The sequence below is a fragment of the Misgurnus anguillicaudatus genome, chromosome 4, assembly GCF_027580225.2.
Source record: "Misgurnus anguillicaudatus chromosome 4, ASM2758022v2, whole genome shotgun sequence".
NCBI classification, from domain to species: Eukaryota; Metazoa; Chordata; class Actinopteri; order Cypriniformes; family Cobitidae; genus Misgurnus; species Misgurnus anguillicaudatus.
The window spans coordinates 19229268-19252424 of record NC_073340.2 but is presented as its reverse complement, the minus strand read 5'-3'; the positions used below and the strand labels follow the sequence as shown (position 1 = coordinate 19252424).

Genomic DNA, 23157 nt, shown 5'->3' with positions numbered 1-23157 from the left:
ATCAGTTGTGTCCCTTTAATACACACTGCCATCACTTTTGTGTTTGTGTTTAATCGATTGTCCTTGTAAATCAGTTGTGTCCCTTTAATGCACACTGCCATCACTTTTGTGTTTGTGTTTAATCGATTGTCCTTGTAAATCAGTTGTGTCCCTTTAATGCACACTGCCATCACTTTTGTGTTTGTGTTTAATCATTTGTCCTTGTAAATCAGTTGTGTCCCTTTAATACACACTGCCATCACTTTTGTGTTTGTGTTTAATCATTTGTCCTTGTAAATCACTTGTGTCCCTTTAATGCACACTGCCATCACTTTTGTGTTTGTGTTTAATCATTTGTCCTTGTAAATCACTTGTGTCCCTTTAATGCACACTGCCATCACTTTTGTGTTTGTGTTTAATCATTTGTCCTTGTAAATCAGTTGTGTCCCTTTAATGCACACTGCCATCACTTTTGTGTTTGTGTTAAGCTATGTCCCATTAATTCACGTTGGACCCTGTAATACACTTTAAAATCATGTGTGTGTGTGTGCATAATCATTGTCCTCATAATAATGTTTGTCATGGGTGGGGCTTCCATCTAATTATCAAATGTCCTCATAAATGCGTATTTTGTCAGGTTGCTATATTATACATTGTGTTGTGTGTAAACAAACTTTGAAGTGAAATCTGTGTTGTATGGCTCAAAATAAAATTTTTGATATCCTCCACATCTCTGTAAAGCAAGTGGAAAGGGGTGTCCCCCTAATTCAGCAAAAAACGGGTTTGGGCTGGAGTGTCCTTGTAAATCACAAAAACCAGTATGTGTGTGTGTGTGTGTGTGTGTGTGTGTGTGTATGCCATCAGAGAAGTTGATAAAATAATCAAAGGCATTGCAGATATGTGGGAATTTATCTTTATCTATAAGCAAATAAAAGTGAACAAACACTAAAGAGCTGAAATCAACTTAACCATTTATTCTGAACTGTCTTTCCATGGCTTGCCATCCACTTAACACAATGCAGGTGTTTTTAGTAATAAAATTAGAAAAAATGTCATTGGGAGAAACTTAAACAATGCTTAAACAATGCCAACATCATATGCCAAACCTAAATAAACTGCATAAAATTAATGATAAAAAAATAAATTTGTGATGTGCCATCAGTTGTGGTCTTGACCGGTCTTGAAATAAAATTCCGAGTCCTCTTTGACTGAGACGAGACAGAGTAACAATGCGGTTGATTCCAAGACGAGACCAAGACCTTTAAAAAGTGGTCTTGAGACCGGTCGGGTTTTGATTTTCCAAGTATAATGTCTGTTTTCCTTAGCAGTTTGGTGAGTATGGTAAAATGTATATTTGTGAATTCTATCTTCCAATCTAAAGTTTCAACATCATGTTGCTAATGCTGTTGGGTGAACAAATGAACACAATACATCCATACATTCAGACAAGAGACAAGGATTTAAGACGGTAGATTTTAATGGGAAGGTTGAACTGTCAGTGTTTTTTTTAAATAATGTCATGTCGGATCACCTTATTATAAAGATCAGGATTGTGACTTGTCATGTGTTGCAGAAGATAGAAATTCATGCAATTTATTTATTATCACATTAACTGGTTAAACGTTTATTTAGATTTATTTGTATAGCCAAGATGCTACACTTTCAGAAAAAATAGTCGAAAGCTGTCACTGGGGCAGTGCCGTTTAAAAAGGTCCCAATATGTACCATTTAGAAACAGATGTGCATTGTAGGGTCTTGGCTATGAAGAGAAATAATAAAAATCAAACTTGTTGTCAAAATTGAAATACCCAGCAAATGTGTTGCAGAAGATAAAAATGTATTCAGTTTATTTAATATCATATTTGCTGGCTAAAACACTACATTGCACATCTGTACCCAAATGGTACATACTGGGACCTTTTCAAACCGTATTGCCCCAGTTGCAGCTTTTGACTATTTTTTTTCCGAAAGTGTGTACTAGGGATGCTCCAATCGATCGGCCGCCGATCATAATCGGCCGATAACGGCATTAAATGACGCGATCGGCACTCACTAAATTTGCCGATCTCATCAGCCGATCTTTCTGTTTACTTTTGTCATCATAGCGTTCCTGATGCTTTTGAACTTTGAGCTTTACCATTTTACAGGTATTATTTATGCTATTATAGCAACATTGGACACTAACTAGGGATTAAAAAATGGGATCAGGAAGAACGTGACCTTTAACCAGTAAATATGATGATAAATAAATTGCATGAATTCTATCTTCTGCAACACATGACAAGCCACAATCCTGACCCTTAAGGGGGTCGCACACAGGACGCGCAGCTCAGTGCCGCGCCGTTCTAAAAAAACTCAAAGACATTGCTGTCTATGAGTATACGCACACCGGCGCCAACAGGTGGCGCCTGTCTGCGACGCCCAGCTATGATTCAGGAAGTTGCTCAAATCCCTGTCGCGCCACAGAGCACCACTCACATAGTTTAACATTAAATAACATCATATTTGTCCCAAATCATTAACGATTAACATTGGCTGCTAACGTATAGTTAGCATTTTGAAGTAGACGCTATCTGACGAAGCTTGCGCTATTTAATGTGCACTTCCGGTTTACGATACCTCAGAGTTGTCCTAGTCGTGACGCGCCACTGAGCTGCGCGGCCGGTGTGCGACCCCCTTTACGATAAGGTGACCTGACATGACATTTATTAAAAAACACTTATTTTATAGCGGCCAATCACACAGAACGCACTTTTAACTGTTAAAAACGTGAGGTGGACCGCATTGTCTTTTTTTGATTAACTTCAAAAAAGAGCAGAGGGCTGCGTTTTTTTCTTTTGCTAGGCAGCCGCAAATGACATTGGGTGCTTTTCAGCTCAGAGTTGAACTTTAGGTGCTCAGAGCGCTCCTGCGAAACATGTGGCGTGGCAGGCGGCATAAACAACGTGCAAAACGCTCACTGCCCAAACAATTTAAAGAACGTGCCTGCCATAGCCAGAAAAACGATCTGCTAGATCCGCCCCTTAGTCATTAATTTTGTATTTTGTATTGTTTTAAATGTTTGAATTACATAAAAAAGCAAAGCTAAATAGGAGGGTTTGAAATGTTCCGTTTGAAATGTTGCACCAGTTGGTTTAATACATGGCATAAAAAATTCTGAAAACCCCATAGATAAAATAAATTTAAATCAAAGCGGCTGGTGTAGTGGGCAGAGCACCAACACATAGCGCATACACGCTTTCAGCGACTTGAGTTTGAGTCCTGGCTCTGCATCCTTGGCCAGGTCTTGTTCCCCATTCTCCAACCCTACTTTCCTGGACTCTCTTTACTGTTTGTCAATTAAAGATGCCCAAAAAAATAACTTAAAATTTTTTAAAGTGAATGTGAAAAATCTTGGTTTCCAGAAACCAATTCCACTGAGAATAGCCGCCATGTCTTCTGAATGCTTCTCACTGCCGAGTCCTGATCTCACTCTTGATCTTGCGGCCCTGCAATTTGTTCTTCGCTTACCTTATGCCAACACTGGCTAAATACACCAGACCTACCCGAAAGAACATCTTCGGTTTCTTGCCCTGTGGAATTTCTGTGTTGGTGCTTTTGTGATCAGACTCGCGGGAAACCACATTAAGAACACACGACGCGTCCAAGATAAATATCCTCCCATCAATCAGAGACTCACATAAGGAGTTTGAATGGCCTGCACTTTGTCTACCTACATGTCTCACTTCAACAGGTCTTTATTGACATCTGCAGGGTTTTAAAACTTAAGTGTAAAATTTAAATTATTTTATACGAACTGTACATTTCACATAACGGTGGTATATAATGGTTGTTACACAAATATAAAATTACATAAAAACTGACAGTTCATTACGGTTCGATACAAAATCGGTTTTCTTCTTTAGAGATGCGGATGCAGATTTTTGCCGATACATCAAACACTTCTTCAATGTGATTACAATTTGATCCAATTTGATTAATTTATTAATATTTTTATATTACGTGCCTAATTTAGCAGTTACATTTTTACTTATAAATGCAACCAAAATGTCACATAAAATCGAGCTTATGATGGCAACAGTCAAAATGTGCAATAGTAACAATCACTGAGGTAGTTGTAAATTGAAAAATAAATTAATATAAAAAAATCAAGCTGTTAAACTTAAGCATTAGATCTGTCACAAAACATCAGATTTAACAGTCAAACATGTACTGCAATGGACTCTTTTGAGAACATTTTACATGGACAATATTACCTGCAGTGCTAAACACACGCTCGTCTTCTGTCTTTTTCGCTGTGTTTTCGCTGCTACAACCGCTTTGTTGCTGCATCGCATTCACTTGCTGACGCTAGTAGCAGATGAAAATAAACAAAATGCACTGTTCGGCGGAGATGCGTAGGTAGACGTTACGTCAAACAATGAGGACGTGGACAGTGTCAAAATAAAGGTGCCTCAAATCGATATTGTACGTGTGGCATCGATGCATCAGATTGTTATAAATAAAATTGATGTATAAATCCATATTGGTGTATTGTTGCATCATTAAAAATGACCCCTTTAAAAAGAGTAGGGCTGTCAAAAGATTAATCGTGATTAATTGCATACAAAATAAAATTTTGTTTTTGCAAAATATATGTGTGTGCACTTTGTGTAATTATTTTGTATTATATTAATACACACATGCATGTATGTATTTAAGAAACATTTACATGCATATATTTATTTATTTATATTTTTATATTATATATACATTTAAAAAAATTATACATACATAAACTTGTTTTAAATGTATACATGTATGTGTGTATTTATATACACATAATAATTACACACAATACACACAAAAATATATTTTGCAAACAGAAACTTTTATTTTGTATGTGATTAATCACGATTAATCTTTTGACAGCCCTAAAAAATAGTAAATGGGAAATGTGAAATAGGAAAAGAAAAACATTTTAAAAATGTTCAAAATAAAATTGATATACGAATATGGTCCTTTGTATCTTCTCCAGATTGCGTTTTGTCAGCTTTTGAGTATTGAGTGGTGCTTAATAGTGGATTATCCCTGTGTGAAAACCATAACTCTTCTCTCTGACACCAATTTCCCATCTGTGAAATGCCTCACAAATGGACAGAAAAGCTCATGCAGTTGATTGACTTAAGATGAGTCTTTCTATTCGTTTAGAAACACTGTCAGATCTGAGAGTAATGCTTTCAAAGTCGAGCACTGTCAGAAGAGCTCAACTGCAGGTACATCTTATTCCCCCGTTTTTTTAAAGGGATAGTTCACCCAAAAATGAAATTTCTGTCATCATTTCCTTACCCTGTTGTTACAAACCTGTAAAAATGTTGTTCTGATGAACACGAATGAACAATTTTTATTTTTGGGTGAACTATCCCTTTAAGGATTAAGGCTAGTCCTAGGCTTAAAAACATATTTGGGCCTTCTCAACTGAAAATAACTCGAACTGACAGATCTTAAAATATCCCAGTGTCATTGATTTATCTCAAGATACACACCAGTAACATTTACCTAAGGCATGTTTAAAAAAGATGCTGAAACATTTAAATTTTACTAAGGCCTAGTGCTGGTTTTAGCTAAATTCTGACTGTTAAACCAGGCCATTGTATCTACAGTACAGTCAAAATTTACTCCAAACCGAACACAACATCTGCCATTGGTCAGTTCAACACATTCCGTACCCACAACTCAAATACACATTATTGGTTGAGCCCATGTTGTGCGTTTAGATGCTCAAACAAACAACACAATGTTTTTACAGCACCACAGAGTATTGCATTGGCATAAAATATAATGTATTGTGTATTATACTGTAGACTTGTGAGTATGCTGATGTTTGTACTTGATAGCAATACAGATGTGTAAATATGTGTTCTTTTTATTATAGGGTACATCCCCAGCTACTTGGAGAAGGATGAGCCGTGTGTGGTGTGTGGAGACAAAGCTACTGGCTATCATTACCGCTGTATTACCTGTGAGGGTTGCAAGGTACGATATGCATGTGCTATTGCATGTATACAGGGACATCTGTTAACAAGTGTCTCTGCCCCACACAATCTTTTCAGGAGTGCATCATGTTCTCAACTGTACACTTCAAATCTTATTTATTGTGTATGTGACTGTTTGTGAACAGAATGAGATGTCTTTGAATGCATCTCCTGTTTAAACATAAGCAGATCTGATAAGCAGATCTCGCATGGCTAGATAAACCCTGAAACCAGCAATCCAGATGAGACCATCTAAGACAAGCAAACAAACTTAGCTGGATTAAGCTGATAATATTGTCAGTGATCACTGGGATTTAAAAGCGAGCTTAGGCTATATTTGTCTTTCTCTGTCTCAGGGGTTCTTCAGGCGCACCATCCAGAAGAACCTCCATCCCTCTTACTCCTGTAAATACGATGGCTGCTGCATCATCGACAAGATCACCCGCAATCAGTGCCAGCTGTGTCGCTTTAAGAAATGCATCGCCGTGGGCATGGCAATGGATCGTGAGTGACCCCAGACAAACTTATGCAAATTACATACAAAGTCACATGCAAAAAACCACACACATGGAGTCGAAACATGTGTTGAGGTCAGAGGGTTTAGTTTTAAGCCTGGGATTACTAAACTTGCCCTCTTAAACCATCGCTCGATTAAGACTTGCCACATTTAACTATCACTGAAGCAAAAACTTACATATGCTTACAGACCCTACAGAAGTGTTTCTAATTTAACCGAACATAACACATTTAAGGCAAGTCCGATGCACCCCCATACACATATATGTTACTGGCTCACAAATCCAACCCTGCCCTTGCATACACAAATGCATGCTAACAACACATGTAAATTAATCTTATGCAAACTGAAGGGCTCAGTCTGGGCCTCCCCCTACATACGACCATGCACCACACACATATGTAGCGCACATGTTCTGGCAAGACCACAATTCTGTTTTAACTTAAACTCGCTCTTACTTTCCTCTATTGTAATGCTCTGTCTCTTGGTCAGAATTGGGAAGTCACATAAAGTAGGGTAGAAACTTTTCGAGAGCGAAAATCAAACAAACTTTCCTTAGCCACCTTCTTTTTTCCAGCGTAGCAGTGGTTGGTTTTCTTGGGCGGTTTATAATTGATTCACCGATCACAAATGGTTCAGTGATTTGCAAATTCATGCATCTTAGTTTAGACAGGTATAGTAGGTTTGGCACAGGTAAATAAAATGAACAGTAGCATGTTTACATATAGTAGTGCCCCATTTACGTATACCTGAATTAATCTCATAAAACCCATATATATATATAATTTAAAGATCAAGCATTAAAGATTGAATATTGAGTTTAAATATCAAAGCTACAACAATAATGCATTTATTTTTTGTGTTTGGGTGAACATCAGAACAAGGAAAATCAAGAAGCCAGTTTCCTTTTTTGTTTTACATACTGTGAGTATGTCCTTTTTAGGCTTGCTCAAAAGGGGCTACGCTTTAAAGCAGGGGTGTCAAACTCAATTTCATCCCGGGCCACATCAGCATTACGGTAAATCTCAAAGGGCCGTTTGTATTTGAAGGACTGTATGAATTATCAACTCTTTTTTTACTGCACATTGCATAATTTTCTCTGCATTTGATTACTATTGGTTTTGTAAATAACTCAATTAATACCTAGCTTTGAAAGTAGAAGCACAGGCAAATAATGACAAAGTGTATGTACAACTATTCTACAGATTATTTTAAAAATAATTGTGGTGACAAAAACACATGTTGTATGTGAGTACACTCAAAATGTTCTGTTATCCTTCATTGTGCAGGTCAGAAAATGAGAGGCATTTTAAAATACTAAAATGTTTTACAATCTCCACCACAATATGCATTTATTAGACACAGATACTCTCACTTGTCATTTCTTGCCCTCTTTACAAAAAAGCTGTGATTTTTTTTACCTGGCTTTGAGTGTCAGATTAACTGACGTCTTATAAGTTCAGTGTGGTAGGCTACAGATCAATAGTTTCAATCGTTTATTAATGAGTAAGATGAGTCATTAGTTCGCGTATTTAGCGGGAATAGACGCGTTGTAAACTAATCCCAGCTGGACATCGCGAAACATTTCTGGACACGAGACGGAAAACATTTTCTCGCTGGATCCGCGTGAGCGTGCGCGAGAGAGGGAGAGAAAGAACGAGCAGATACTGTCCGTTTCCATATGCGGAGGTCGCATAGGCAGCGTCATCAAGCCTGATTTATTTAAGTTAACTGACCATTACATTCGCAAGTCATACCCATATTCCAACTATTAACTATAAACAAAGAATAATATTTAACTTTATAATTGTAAATATTCTGAAACACAGTCTTGATGACGTATGCAGCCTGGAAATGCGAGCTCCGGAGGCTGCAGCGTTCGCATTCAGACACGCCCACTCTAGTAGTGCGCGCGTGCATGGCACTGTGTTCTCTCTCTTGCAATCATCAACATTATCACTATGATTACATTACAAAAAGACTTTGGCGGGACAAAAATTTGTTTTGGTGGCTGCTAAAAAAAATCAATGTAGGAAATAACCTGCAAAAAATAAAACTTATAATAACAATAAAATTATCTGTAAACTCTCGCGGGCCACATAATTAACATAATTTGTAAACTCTTGCGGGCCAGATGAAACGAGGGGGCGGGCCGGATTTGGCCCGCGGGCCTTGAGTTTGACACCCCTGCTTTAAAGGGACATTCCACTTTTTTTTGAAAATATGCTCATTTTCCAGCTCCCCTAGAGTTAAACATTTGATTCTTATCGTTTTGGAATCCATTCAGCTGATCTCCGGGTCTGGCGCTAACACTTTTAGTATAGCTTATACAGGCCGAAAATAGTCCTCTTGGTTACTTTCAATAGCAGGGGACTATTTCGGGCGGTGCGTAATATCACTAAGCCTGCTGCAGACATGTTAGTGCAGCAAAGTCATTGATTATTACGCCAGAATGAGAGTATAGTTCCTAGCCATATCTTGCATAGAAAATCACAACTTTGAATTTTTCGTCGGTCTTAGTACACAACGTAACTACAGAAGAAAATAGAAAAAATATCGAAAATCTTTGGTTATTTTTTGGCGTGATGCTAATGGCCTAATCAGATTCAATGGATTTTGCTAAGCTATGCTAAAAGTGCTAGCACCAGACCTGGGGATCAGCTGCATGGATTCCAAAATACGGAAAATTACCATATTTTCCAAAAAAGTGGAATGTCTCTTTAATGTTAAAAAAATGCATCCCTAAAAGGGTTCTTAGTGCCATGCTCTCATTCATCTTGTGTATTTTGTTTTCACGTCATTCAAGTTAATAAGATAGTCCTTCCTTTTTTTTCTATGGTGTAGTGGTTCTGGACGACAGCAAACGGGTAGCAAAGAGACGTCTGATTGAAGAGAATCGAGAGAAGAGGAAGAAAGAGGAGATAGTAAAGTCGTTGCAGACTCGACCAGAACCAACCAGCTCGGAGTGGGAGCTGATTCGCATGGTGACAGAAGCTCACCGGCATACCAATGCACAGGGCTCTCACTGGAAACAGAAGCGCAAGTTCCTGGTAAGAAGCAAAATGTGGATGGCTGGCTGTATGATGTAAAGTCAGGTTTATTTGGACTCTACAAATCCCCTAGCGAGCGAGACAAGTGACAAGTAAAATAACTGTATAGACACATTAGTGCGAAATCCTTGGGGGACCCACATGTAGCTGCTGGGTCCCGTCCTCTTCTGGCATAGCTTCATTGTTATAGTAAACTATTTTAAAACATCGCTGTTCTGGAAGTTCCACAGCTGTGATGTAAATGTGTAACTTTAAATTCATAAAGATGCTTTCCCAGAATTGATATTGTTTTGAAGTCCATCCATATTTCTTTTTCAATCTATTTTATTAAGATACAAACATTTTCAGGACTACGTCTTCTTTAGGCATCGTCAGTGTTTAGTGTGACCTGTCTTGGCACTAAACACATCTTGAGTGTTTTTGAGCAGAATGAAGTAAACAGACTAATTTCTTTAAAAAAATTAAAGATTTAATTTTATTTAGATTTAAGAGATCCTGCATTTTTAAACTTTACATTTTTATATAGTTTTTCATACTATACACATTTCCTGTATTTTTTGGATGTATTATTTTCCCTTAAGCATCTATAATGACACTTCCAAGCTACTTTATTAATATTTGCATGGCAAACAATATTCCACATATATCAATATTAGAGGAAAATGTGCTTAGCTGTCTGAATGTGATCTGCAAGTTCGATTTATCTTTGTGGATAAAAAATGGATATGCTTCTTTCTGCTCAGATTTCAAAAACATCTTTCCTCATCTGCAATACCACCTATACATAAACAAATACTGTAACTAGAATGACATTTAAGATACTTCATTTAGTGAGCCTAACACCAGAAACCACAATATGTTTACTTTTTTTGTGATGGCACAGTTTATGTACTCAGAAACCTGTTGTTCTTTTGGTTAACTGTACATAATTACAGTATCCCTGTCAGCCTGATATTATCCTCATATGAACTGATGTCATACTGTATGTTTATTACTACTCTCTCTTCCAAGCTTTACCTATTGCACTTTTTTATTCATTTCTGTCTGTCTGCTCACAGCAATTAATTTTACCGTACAGCATCACTGTGGATGAATCTGTCAGCATGCATTAGCATTTGTTTACACAGCTTGCCAATCAATGTAATGGGTGACACTATAAGTCTGCACAACCGGAGAGATCACTTTCGCTTGTGACCGGGCAACCACAAGCGTTCATGTGTATTAGTGACAGGTATTACAGGAATTCTTTTTAGCCAAATACGGTCTTTGTGGATATGTCTACTTATGAAGAGAGAGTGTTGACACAATATTAATCTCCGTGAGATGATAGGCAGCAAGACAATATACCACCTACTCCTAGACACCAAAAGAGAAAAAAAGAGTTAAGCCTTAAATTCGTGCATGCTAATTTTTTATAATAAGGGAAAGACGGGCTTTGTTTTAAACAGTGAATTGCCTTCCCGCGGAGCATTTTTGGGCATTATTGGAAAATTAATTAAATATGCAATATTCAAACTTGACTACTTTGCCAAGTTGGCATAACCAAGTTCTTAAGAGGTTTAGTAATTCGATTTAGTAACAATGCAATAGTGTTTAATACAGGGGTCTCACACTAAGGTGGGCCTAATAGGGGCATAGGGGCTGCTAAGCAAATAGCTTTTCCCATCAGGCCAGTTGAATTTTTACAAAAATACAAGAGCTCTCACATATATACACTTATACTTTTTCACCAAAGTTAAGTGTCTCACTTTTCTCAGGCCATGAATACTTACTGCCCTCCTAGCCATTACAAGCACTGTTAAAGCCTTTAACGTGCACCAATCACATAAATTGACTTATGTTAAGGCGCACTTGCACTATGCAAACTGCGGCGGTTTGGTTAATAGTATCCTGGCCGGCTTGCAGAGGTGGGCTCTAGTGCGGTTCACTTGGGCTCAGGTGCTGAACGCACAATGTGATCGCAAATCCCACCAGAGCGCGATTCAAAAGAAGGGACCTCAATTGCGCGGCCACTCACCTTTATCTGCCTTCGTAAAAACCTTCTGGTGTGCGCAGCAGGGTTATGTGAATGTCCGAGCTGCACACGTGACAGACCAACTAAGCAATATGATGGCATGTGAGAGGGCTGTGTGTCATCGTGCACCAAACGACTCTGAATAAATAACACAGACTTAACATTACGATGGGTTCCAGTGTTAAGAGAACCCTTTACTTTCTGCTTTGTTCAAATCAGTCACATCCTGATGACGAAGGTGCGCTCGGATCGATAAAAGTACAGTATGAGTGCGTGCATCTGGGGGAATCAAGAGGGGGACAATCATGCTGGGGTACGGTTTGGTTTGGATAGTGTGAGTGCGCCCTTAGATACAGTGACTATTGGCCACATGGGACAAAGAAACCACTTATATAAAACGAGAACTCCTATAAAACGCGTCATAAAGGATCCAGCCTATAAGGCCCTGACCCCGCATGACCTCTCTCTCTCCATGGGAACATGCTCCTTGTGCTGTCAGTAGTCCAACAGGGCCCGTCTTTAGGCGAAAAAGTACCATGCCAAGTTGGGGGGTGTCCAAGGTCTGCTTTTTCCCCACCTCCTGAAGGAATAGAGAGGGGGGACTGCTCTGGTTCATCCCTGTAAAACTTACACAAATACACCAGCGCGGCCGTTAAAACCGTCCCGTCAGCTCGGAACAGCGCAATGTAAACACAATGTTAGAAGTACCTCAGAGGCACATTCTGAACCGCAGATTCTTTTCGGTTTTATTTACCATCCCGCTATTACCTCTCTGTGCGGTCTGTGCTGTAAATTTGGATCAGTAGATTTTTCAGCAAGGCTTTCTATTAGCTTTAGGGCTAATAAACAGTAATATTAATAAGAGTAATTACCCTAACAACCGGTTTCTGTGAGGTAAACCGTAACGAACCAAAGTCAAACCCTGCGTTCTGTCCTTTAGTTATGTACTTAAACTGTGATTAAAATGACTTTAGTTTGCATGACTGAAATAACTGCCTGAAGGTAGCCGCCTTGTGGTGCGACTTCCCTAAAGGGACTTTGGTCACACACAGTACAGTACACTATATGTTGATACCTTTTTGCTTTCTCTGTGTTGTTTTTTCTCCCCCCCTCCCTTCAGTTCCTGAGATTCTCTTTGCTGTTGTGAATAAGGTGTTGATAGAAACAGACTACAGATATGCAAACCTTGAATAAAAAGCCGTGCCTCTCATTTAAATCATATACACGGTGGCCAGCTGTCATGCAGTCACTCCAAATTGCAGTAATTGCTGGTCTGCATCTCATATAATTACATCTATTTTGACTTGGTCGTGTAAAATGCCTCTTACTACATACATAGTTGAGCGTTGCCCTAAATTCAGAGGCCAACTTGGCTGTTTGTCCAGAGTTTTCAGATCGCTGACCTCTAATCTACTCTTAGGATTGCATGCGCCTAGGTATTCCAAGGATATCACATTACATAACCCAAAAGCCAGAAATACACGCCTGTGTCTGTTACTGCTGTTTGATTGGTTTTGTGTTATCTTTATTTGTACCTTCATTTCATTTATGCAATTGAAAACAATTGCTGTTTGCTAAATCCACACTGGAATTTTAGATACAGTAGTAATGGTCACAGGCCACCAGGGTTAAAGACATGAATGTTTTTTTCCCACAAAAACCACAAAACTTAATACCTGGTAATTTATGTCGCTAATTAAACCATTCAGAGCTTGACATTTGACTATTGGCATAAACTTTGACCATGTTGTGCTTTATTCTGCGTGTAAGCACATGGCTCAGTGCTGTGGTCAGTGTCTCCCTTTATACAAATGTAATATCTACCAGATATTTCGGAGACATAACTCCCAAACAAAGCAGAGTACTGCTGCGCTTGAGGGACATGAATGTTTGTGGTTTTGGCAAATTAACTTTTTTATTGTCATGATACTATGCAACTTGTAAATATTATCAAATCAAAACTTTTCTCATAAAGCAATTTTGAAGTGTCTAAGAAAGATGTTTTTTTACTATTTTCGTCCAAATAGTTTTGGTTGCCAAACATTCAGTGCATTCCTCTTTTTTGAGTCTAAAGGCTTGTGGGAAAAATTTTATTTGAATTCCTTTATTAAAATATGAATAAACGGTTATAAAAATGACTACTTAACAGTAATGTATGAGGATTTATTCTAAAGCATCATATCTAATCTCAAGATTCACAGACCTAAGAAAAAGTTGGTCAAAATACAGTGAGGAAAAAGTATTTGAACACCCTGCTATTTTGCAGGTTCTCCCACTTAGAAAACATGGAGGGGTCTGAAATGGTCGTCGTAGGTGCATGTCCACTGTGAGAGACATAATCTAAAAAAATCCAACAATTCTATTTTGGTCTCATCTGACCACATGACTTTCTCCCAGGACTCCTCTGGATCATCCAAATGGTCATTGGCAAACTTAAGACGGGCCTGGACATGTGCTGGTTTAAGCAGGGGAACCTTCCATGCCATGCATGATTTTGAACCATGACGTCTTATTGTATTACCAACAGTAACCTTGGAAATGGTGGTTCCAGCTCTTTTCAGGTCATTGACCAGCTCCTCCCATGTAGTTCTGGGTTGATTTCTCACCTTTCTTAGAATCATTGAGACCCCACAAGGTGAGATCTTGCATGGAGCCCTGTCCGAGGGAGATTGAGAGTCATGTTTAGCTTCTTCCATTTTCTAACCTTTTTTCACCAAGCTGCTTGGCAATTTCCCCTTAGCCCTTTCCAGCCTTGTGGAGGTGTACAATTTTGTCTCTAGTGCTCTTTGGACTGCTCTTTGGTCTTGGCCATGTTAGTAGTTGGATTCTTACTGATTGTTTGGGGTGGGCAGGTGTCTTTATGCAGCTAACGACCTCAAACAGGTGCATCTAATTTAGGATAATAAATAGGTGGATATTTTAAAGGCAGACTAACAGGTCTTTGAGGGTCAGAATTATATCTCATAGACAGGTGTTCAAATACTTATTTTCCTCACTGTATGTACCTCAGCTGTCCCTAGGGCTGTACCCTTTCAAAAAGTACAGCTTTGCACGTAAAGAGTAGCTTCATATTAGTAGCTCAAAGGTAGATATTGGTACCAAATGTATTTATGGCACATATAAGGACAGTTTTAAAGGGTACTGCCACACGCTGTGGTACATATTTTGACCATTTTTTAAAACAGGTTCCTGACACTATTTGCAGTTTTTGCGAGGTTGTCACTGGGAAAAAGCAGTTGTAACCCTTAATGAATCTGTTTGTCTGTCCACAGCCGGAGGACATTGGACAATCTCCAGTGGCCCCCACATCAGATGGGGACAAAGTGGATCTGGAAGCCTTTAGCGAGTTTACCAAGATCATCACGCCGGCCATCACACGCGTTGTCGACTTTGCCAAAAAACTGCCCATGTTTTCGGAGGTGAGTGTGGTGTGCAATATACACTACGTATATGTTGTTTGTTTTTAAAGCAAGTGGAAGTATTTGTATTCAGTAGTAATGAGTCTGTTGAGGTAAAGCTTCCTCTCTTGTAATTACAGTAGACCAGAGTCTTCATCAGCCTTATTATGCTGCTTTCCTGATGGAAATGGGTTATTTGTTATTGGTGCCAAAGTTGTCGGGCTGATAAATCCGAAATTGCATAGTTAGGCATGTGTCAATATTTACATGTGGGCAAGTTTCTCTCACTTTGGGAAGATTTGTGGATTTGGTGAATGTGTGTGTAAACTTGCCTGTGATATAGCCACATTGCATCAGTCAAAGCTGTGTAACATTCTCTCCATATTTAAAGTTCACCAGCTCTCCTTAAACCGCAAGTGGGAACATTCTTGCATAGTAGACTACACAGCACCCTCATGCCAGCAGATGTATTATTGTCTACACTATAAATTTACACTGCCATGCACTGTACCCACTGCCCCACTGTTTATTTTTTACACCTAGCGTTTTGCCGGATGTATTTTGTAAAGCAAATTTCTATAAACTCAAAGAACGGTCAAATAATAATTATACGGTGCTTTTATTGTCTTCAGTTATCTGACTGAAGTGTGTTGCTTTTGTAAATGATGTGAAACGTTTTATGTGTCAGTGTAAACATTATTTCAGTCTGCTGCCAGATACATTCTCTCTATGCTCTTCACAGTTTGAATTTCAGGCTTGACTGGTATATAACAATAATTGTAATGCATTTCAGAAGCAACAAGTTCTTTATTGACAAAAGAAAGTTGTTTATTAAGGACTTACTGTTGCTCTAAAGGCAGATTATTGGCCTTCAGGTGATACAATACGTAATATTATTCAGGCTGTCAGAATCAATGTGAGAAAATAATGGAGAAAATCTCTGTTTAAAATATGTTTAAAAAACACTCAGACAAGATGATTAAGAAAAGTAAATTAATTAGCATTTTAGTATGTTGAATCTTCGAACCTGAACAATCATCCATGATTATAACAGCATTAATCATGAATATGTTTTTGAATAAGCAGCATACTGTATTTTTACTCATATAATAAATTTAAATGTGCATTTTAGTATATGTATTACTTTAAATATATATTTCATTATGCACATGTACGTATATATAGGCCTACAGTATATTAAAATATACTGATGTGTAGAATCTGTTGATACAAATTTTAATATTTTATAAAAACTACTGTTTAAAACTTCAGGGTCACTTCTCGAAAATGTCTCCCATAATCTCAAAACTCTTTCTTAAAGGGGCCATGGCGTGAAAATGTTAGCATTCCCACTTTGTAGGTGTGAGCAAAAATAGGTCATTGAAATTTGGCTTTCCTTATGATGTCATAAGGATATTTTATTAGAATAATACCGCCCCCTTAATCTGCACTACCCAGCCACAGCACTGCCATTTAATGCAGAGAGAAAAAAATTGCATCAAACCACCATCATTGTGATCAGTGTTTGCACTTCATCCGCTCATTTGCATTTTAAAAGACACACCCAAAACGACACATTTTTGCTCAAACCTACAAAGTGGCAATGCTAACATTTTCATGCTATGACCCCTTTAAGGTTTAGCGTTTCTGCCAACTTTTTTTACAACAATATTAAAATTGTATTTACTGTACAAAAATATATTTGTGAAATGGATGACCTCAGTCAAATACAGCGGAAAAGCAATAAGAGTAATTTTTTTTCAAATTCAAGACAAAGGGTGACTACATGGTGCCTGCGCTGCCCGCCAAAGCACATTCTATTAATTTAATAGCCTCAATTTTTATATTTATTTATTACATTTTTTTATATTAGCTTGGCTTCTTTTATATACTGTATGTTCACAATTTAAACTATGATAAAACATATCAACAAGTAAAATAAAATTAAAATCAACAAGTAAATAAAAGTTTTGAGTAGACTATATCAAAAAGTAGCCCTTCAGATTGTTTTCTCCATTGTGGTAGCCCTTGCTCACAAAAAGTTTGTGGACCCCTGACTTAGAAGACGCTACAGTATAATATAACATTTTGATTTATTCTTGATGTTTTAGTCACAACACAATTCCCATAGTTATTTTTTTGTTATTTATTCCTATTCTAAAATATAAATAAAAAATTAGTAACCATTAACTTTTGAACTGTAGTGACTTTTTTTAAGAGATAAAAGTTGATTGACAGCCTTATTTATTGTGTGTTTTCTAATTGTGTAGCTGCCTTGTGAGGATCAGATCATTTTGCTGAAGGGCTGCTGTATGGAGATCATGTCCTTACGTGCTGCAGTACGGTATGACCCTGAAAGTGAGACCCTGACACTTAGCGGAGAGATGGCTGTCAAAAGAGAACAGCTAAAGAATGGAGGGCTAGGCGTGGTATCTGATGCCATCTTCGACCTGGGCAAGAGCCTGGCTCAATTCAACCTGGATGACACCGAGGTGGCCCTGCTGCAGGCTGTACTGCTCATGAGCTCAGGTAAGGAGATTTGCTGTCCTGTTGTAGTACAAATACAAAATATTAAAGGTTCTTTACTTAACCATACAGCCAAGAACGGTTCTCAAACTGATGGAGTGCAGGAAGCTGCCAGTTTCCTGGCATTTTATGATATTTGTTAATTTGTCATAAATCAAACTTTGGAGAAATAAGACTACTAACAAAACAAATATTGCCACATAATAATATAATTTATATATATTATTTATTTATTTATTTATTTATTACAATTAAGTTTGAGATTATTTTATGTTATGAATTTCTTTGGGGCGATGCACCCAAATAGGGCTGCATAAAGATTAATCCCGATTAATCATGTGCAGAATAAAAGTTTGTGTTTACATCATTTATGTGTGTGTGCACTGTGTATAAAAATTATGTATATATAAATACACACACATGTTCAGTGAGGAAAATAAGTATTTGAACACCCTGCTATTTTGCAAGTTCTCCCACTTAGAAATCATGGAGGGGTCTGAAATTGTCATCGTATGTGCATGTCCACTGTGAGAGACATAATCTAAAAAAAATCCAGAAATCACAATGTATCATTTTTTGGCTATTTGTTTGTATGATACAGCTGCAGATAAGTATTTGAACACCTGTCTATCAGCTAGAATTCTGACCCTCAAAGACCTGTTAGTCTGCCTTTAAAATGTCCACCTCCACTCCATTTATTATCCTAACTTAATTGCACCTGTTTGAGGTCGTTAGCTGCATAGACACCTGTCCACCCCATACAATCAGTAAGAATCCAACTACTAACATGGCCAAGACCAAAGAGCTGTCCAAAGACACTAGAGACAAAATTGTAAAATTTCAACAAGGCTGGAAAGGGCTATGGGGAAATTGCCAAGCAGCTTGGTGAAAAAAAGGTCCACTGTTGGAGCAATCATTAGAAAATGGAAGAAGCTAAACATGACTGTCAATCTTTCTCGGACAGGGGCTCCATGCAAGATCTCACCTTGTGAGGTCTCAATGATCCTAAGAAAGGTGAGAAATCAGCCCAGAACTACACGGGAGGAGCTGGTCAATGACCTGAAATGAGCTGGAATCATCGTTTCCAAGGTTACTGTTGGTAATACACTAAGACGTCATGGTTTGAAATCGTGCATGGCATGGAAGGTTCCCCTGCTTAAACCAGCACATGTCCAGGCCCGTCTTGAGTTTGCCAATGATCATTTGGATGGCTTGGCCTAGCCAGTCTTTAGACCTAAACCCAATATAGAATCCTTGGAGGGAGCTCAAACTCCGTGTTTCTCAGCGACAGGCCAAAAACCTGACTGATCTAGAGAAGATCTGTGTAGAGGAGTGGGCCAAAATCCCTCTTGCAGTTTGTGCAAACCTGGTGAAAAACTACAGGAAACGTTTGACCTCTATAATTCCAAACAAAGGCTACTGTACCAAATATTAACATTGACTTTCTCGGGTGTTCAAATACTTATTTGCAGCTGTATCATACAAATAAATAGTTAAAAAAAATCATACATTGTGATTTCTGGATTTTTTTTATTTTTTAGTTTATGTCTCTCACAGTGGACATGCACCTACGATGACAATTTCAGACCCCTCCATGATTTCTAAGTGGAAGAACTTGCAAAATAGCAGAGTGTTCAAATACTTATTTTCCTCACTGTATATACATTTGTATATTTAAAGAACAAAAACTTTTATTCTGCAAATGATTAATCGCGATTAAACGTTATGCAGCACTACACTCAACACAAGGGGGGCTATGTTATGGTGTTGTACAGTAACAATCACGTATTGACTGTTGTCCATATTTCAGATCGCACAGGCCTGACATGCATGGAGAAGATCGAGAAGTGTCAGGAGATGTACCTTCTGGCGTTCGAACACTACATCAACTATCGCAAGCACAACATTCCTCATTTCTGGCCCAAGCTGCTGATGAAGGTGACGGACCTGCGGATGATCGGAGCCTGCCACGCCAGTCGCTTCCTGCACATGAAGGTGGAGTGCCCCACTGAACTCTTCCCGCCTCTTTTCCTGGAGGTCTTTGAGGATCAGGAAGTGTGATGTTCCCAGGCTGGAGAATCAGGAACGTTTATACGAAACCGCGTTTCTCACCCCTTCTCACACCCCTCAACGCACCAAACCCACCACCAGCAGCTGCATTGGCAGGGGTCATCACTGGAACGGCTTTCATACGGAGGTTATAGCCGACAGCTTTTTATACAGAATACTCAGCCCTCCCCGTCTACAAAACTCCCAACGCTTGGCCCTTCTGTCTGTGTATAATGTCTTACCAACACCTTAGACACATTAACATACAGATTTATAAACACACACACTCGGGTTAGGCTTACAGGTGCAGTACTTGATTATGTACATTACATGTATAGACACCGCACTACTGTCGCCATCTCAGAATGGCTCTGTGGGTCAGAGCTGTACTAGAGGAGTATGTCTAGGCCCTCGGCTAAGACTGGAGGGCTTTCCTGGTGTCGCGGCTTTCCTGGTTCCTCTCACCAGTCTGTGAAGTGGTCAGTTAATTTCAGTCACATAAATCTCAGCGTCTCGTGAGGTTACGGTGTATACCCGACCGGCATCTTAGATACTTCGAGTTCCACCTTAACGTGGAGCCTTCCGAACAGACCTCATTATTCTCTTGCGTGTTCAGCAGGAGGAGATTTCTGAACCAAATCAGGTGCTATATTTAACTAAAGCTTCTCATAATGATTTGGGACCTTTAGAGAACACGCCCTCCCTCCCTTCGCTGTAGGACGCAGACCGTTTGAAAGCTCGTCGCTCGGGGCTCATAAATGCTGCGAGTGGTTCTTTTTTGCCATTGTGTGGGTTTTCACGCTGGCCCATTCTGAATGATATATGAGCTCTTCTGTGTTCCGAGAAAGTCACGCTGAGATACAGAAAGATCGGAGACCCCTGAGCGCCGTCGATGTGCATCTGAATCGCACTGATTTGTATGTTTTACAGGTGTCGGCAGGGAGTCAGTATTACCATCCTCTCGAACCCAGCACACGCATACAATTATATTCAAACACACCTCGAAACTCGAATGCCTCATTTTTACTGTACGCACTGCAGCGCTGTCGTTCCGGACCGTCATGCGGGGCTTTGGTGGTCCGGTCCAGCCCCTCTGTGCGCTACTCAGATGCTACTGTTGCCCAGTCTGTGTAAACACTCCTGACGGGCCCTGGTGGACTGGCTGTTGTTGTTGTGTTTTTTTTCTCGTTTGTTTGTTTGTTTTTGTTTTACCTCAAATGTGAGCACACATCCAGCTGGCTGCGGATCTGAGACTGCCTCTGTGCTGACAGGTTCTACCTCACCTCTGAACACAGGGCAGCTAGCCTCAGCCTCCTCTCTTTTACACACACACCTAAACTTACACATAATTTCACACACGGACGGCCATACAAAACGCAGGAGGAAAGAAACACACACTTGGTTTCGAAAAACCACTGAAGACAGGAGGGCCCGCCATTCCTTATTGTAGCCTGTCAGATTCCTCCATGTTTTTTTGTTTTTTTTTTAAGTCGGGCTGAGAGAAAATTTCTGTATTTTGTTGTTTCTTTGAGTGTGGGACCAAGCGTCGCTCTAAAAGTTAAGCTTAAAACGGACGCTAATTTTTTCGGCTAACCCATAAAAGCCGCCGAGGAGCTGAAGAGAGAACTACAGTGTGAGAAGATGAATGACCCGTTTATCGATGGGTCGATCACTGTTGATTTTTTACTTTCTCAAAACCAAGTAGTTGGCGAAAACAAGTTGAGCAAGGGGTCCTCTGGTTTCTTTAACGGGTGGCGAGAGAGAGCCAATCATAGGAGGGGCTGGGGAGGTGGGACAACTAGCATTTGATAAAGAGCACTTAGCTTTGAAAGAGGCCATTCAAATCTTCACAAGGCACTTTCTGAAGCCCATCTCCCTCCGAGGAGTTTTTGCACTAAGGCATGATGGGTCCCCCCCTCGCTCTTCCATTCACACAGCAGCACAGTTGCGTGTAAAGCATGCACTCGTTTCAATGCCACGCCCTTATCCTCTCTGTCAAACAGAGGCCACACCTCCATGTGCTCTTTAGCACACCTTCAGAGTCAGTATTAAGCCAACCAACATCCAAGTTGTTTTCTTTTTACCAATAAACACGCCAGGTATGGGCCGTAGTGCCGCACGACAGTCGCAAACACACACACACACACCTGTGTCCCCGCCCCTTCAAAGCCTAGTGGCTTAAGATGATCACCAAACAGAAACAGACCTTTCCCTTGTAAGACAGGGGAGCAGCCGTAGCCATGCAAAGAATGGCAGCACCGCATGAATGTGAACGAGGATTGAAAGAGTAGTTCGCTCTATAATGGGAGGTTGCAAAGCAAATGAGACAGCCAATCAGGGGCTGCGATGACATCACAGTCAGCGGAAAGAGAACGAAACTGAAATCAGGATAAATTTGTGTCCATCGGAAATGACTGTGATGGTCTTAATCATCTAGAGAAGGACGAACAAACCTTGTGTAGGAAAGCAGCATTCAGACGGAAATGGAATAGGAATGCTGTGATGTCAGAGGTTCTGATTGGCTGATAGCAGGAGGGTTGATGCTGCTTTACCTTCTAATTTTATTCGAAAGAAAGTGTAACAAGATATAATAAAATAATTGCAAACCCTGAAAACAAATTCATGAAAAGAAATGACTCCAGAACAAAGTTAAAATCTCGGAGCTTATTAAGCTGTTTGTTTTTCTTTTCGTTTTTAACTAAAAAATGTGTTTGTTTGTTTGTTTGTTTGTTTTTGATGCTTAACTGCTCTATGTAAGAGAGAAAACAACAGCCGTAGTCACTTTTTTGACCATGCGTGCAGTGTAAACTAGACGAAATTTCACCTCTTTTTCACCTCACTATAGTTTGTATTGATAAGTCAACTGCTCTGTTTGTCTGTGTATCTGTCCTTTGTCCGTCTTTTTATCAAGAGGAATTTACAACAGGAATATTTTCTTTTTTATATTTTGTTTTCTTTTTTATGAAAGAAGACTAGTAACATGAGAAATAATGCAACAGAAACTGAAAATACAAAAAAAAAGAAAGTAAAAAAAACTGAAACACAATCTATTCATACCTCACACAACACAACTCTTAAATGAACTTGGGAGGAGTTTGTCTCTGTATGGCACTCGTGTCCGAGTGCATCCAGTGTGTTGAATCGTACGATGGGGTGTGTGATCGCAGACGCACGTGGCTTCCTCCTTCAGCCTTCAAAGCCAAGATCCCATTCTCAGATTCGCACCAGTTATAAACATCACCTTCCATCTGTAAACACGCCGGCTCATCCGACAGCTCGTAATGGCCCCTGTCTGCGTTTATGCGAAGAGCGCTGATGAAAGCAGACCGGCAGCTGGGCGGGTGGCTGGAAGGCTGAAGAGGAAGTTGTGTGCATCTGTGACAGCAAAGGGTGCTCATGGTATTGAATGTAGCCGACAGAACCGGGTCGGAGCCGAGCCCGGGAACTAGAACCTCACTTCAGGTCACCAGCAGAGTGGACAGTACTGTCAAAATGATGTTACACAAACAGCTTACTAAGCATATATTGCCGCCTTCGAGGTGCAATACTTTTGTTTTGTTGATTTGTTTTTCCTTTTTGTATTTTTACAATGTTTTGGCCATAACCAAGG

General features: G+C 39.4%; 1 protein-coding gene across 5 annotated transcripts in view; it reads left to right on the top strand.

Moving 5' to 3' along the window:
• thrab (thyroid hormone receptor alpha b) overlaps nucleotides 1-22415 on the top strand; it is a 173272-nt gene extending 150857 nt beyond the window's left edge. For 3 of the 5 annotated variants that reach the window (XM_055175330.2, XM_055175329.2, XM_055175331.2), the window contains 6 exons: nucleotides 5894-5994; nucleotides 6350-6497; nucleotides 9355-9560; nucleotides 14847-14993; nucleotides 17243-17501; nucleotides 19309-22415. In XM_055175330.2, the coding sequence (XP_055031305.1) occupies nucleotides 5894-5994; nucleotides 6350-6497; nucleotides 9355-9560; nucleotides 14847-14993; nucleotides 17243-17501; nucleotides 19309-19559 (1112 nt within the window). In that variant the 3' untranslated portion in view covers nucleotides 19560-22415. Of the gene's footprint in view, nucleotides 1-5893; nucleotides 5995-6349; nucleotides 6498-7388; nucleotides 7435-9354; nucleotides 9561-14846; nucleotides 14994-17242; nucleotides 17502-19308 lie in introns of all 5 variants that reach the window. The other 2 variants (XM_055175332.2, XM_055175333.2) reach the window with 1 other exon arrangement.
• Nucleotides 22416-23157: the final 742 nt, after the last annotated feature.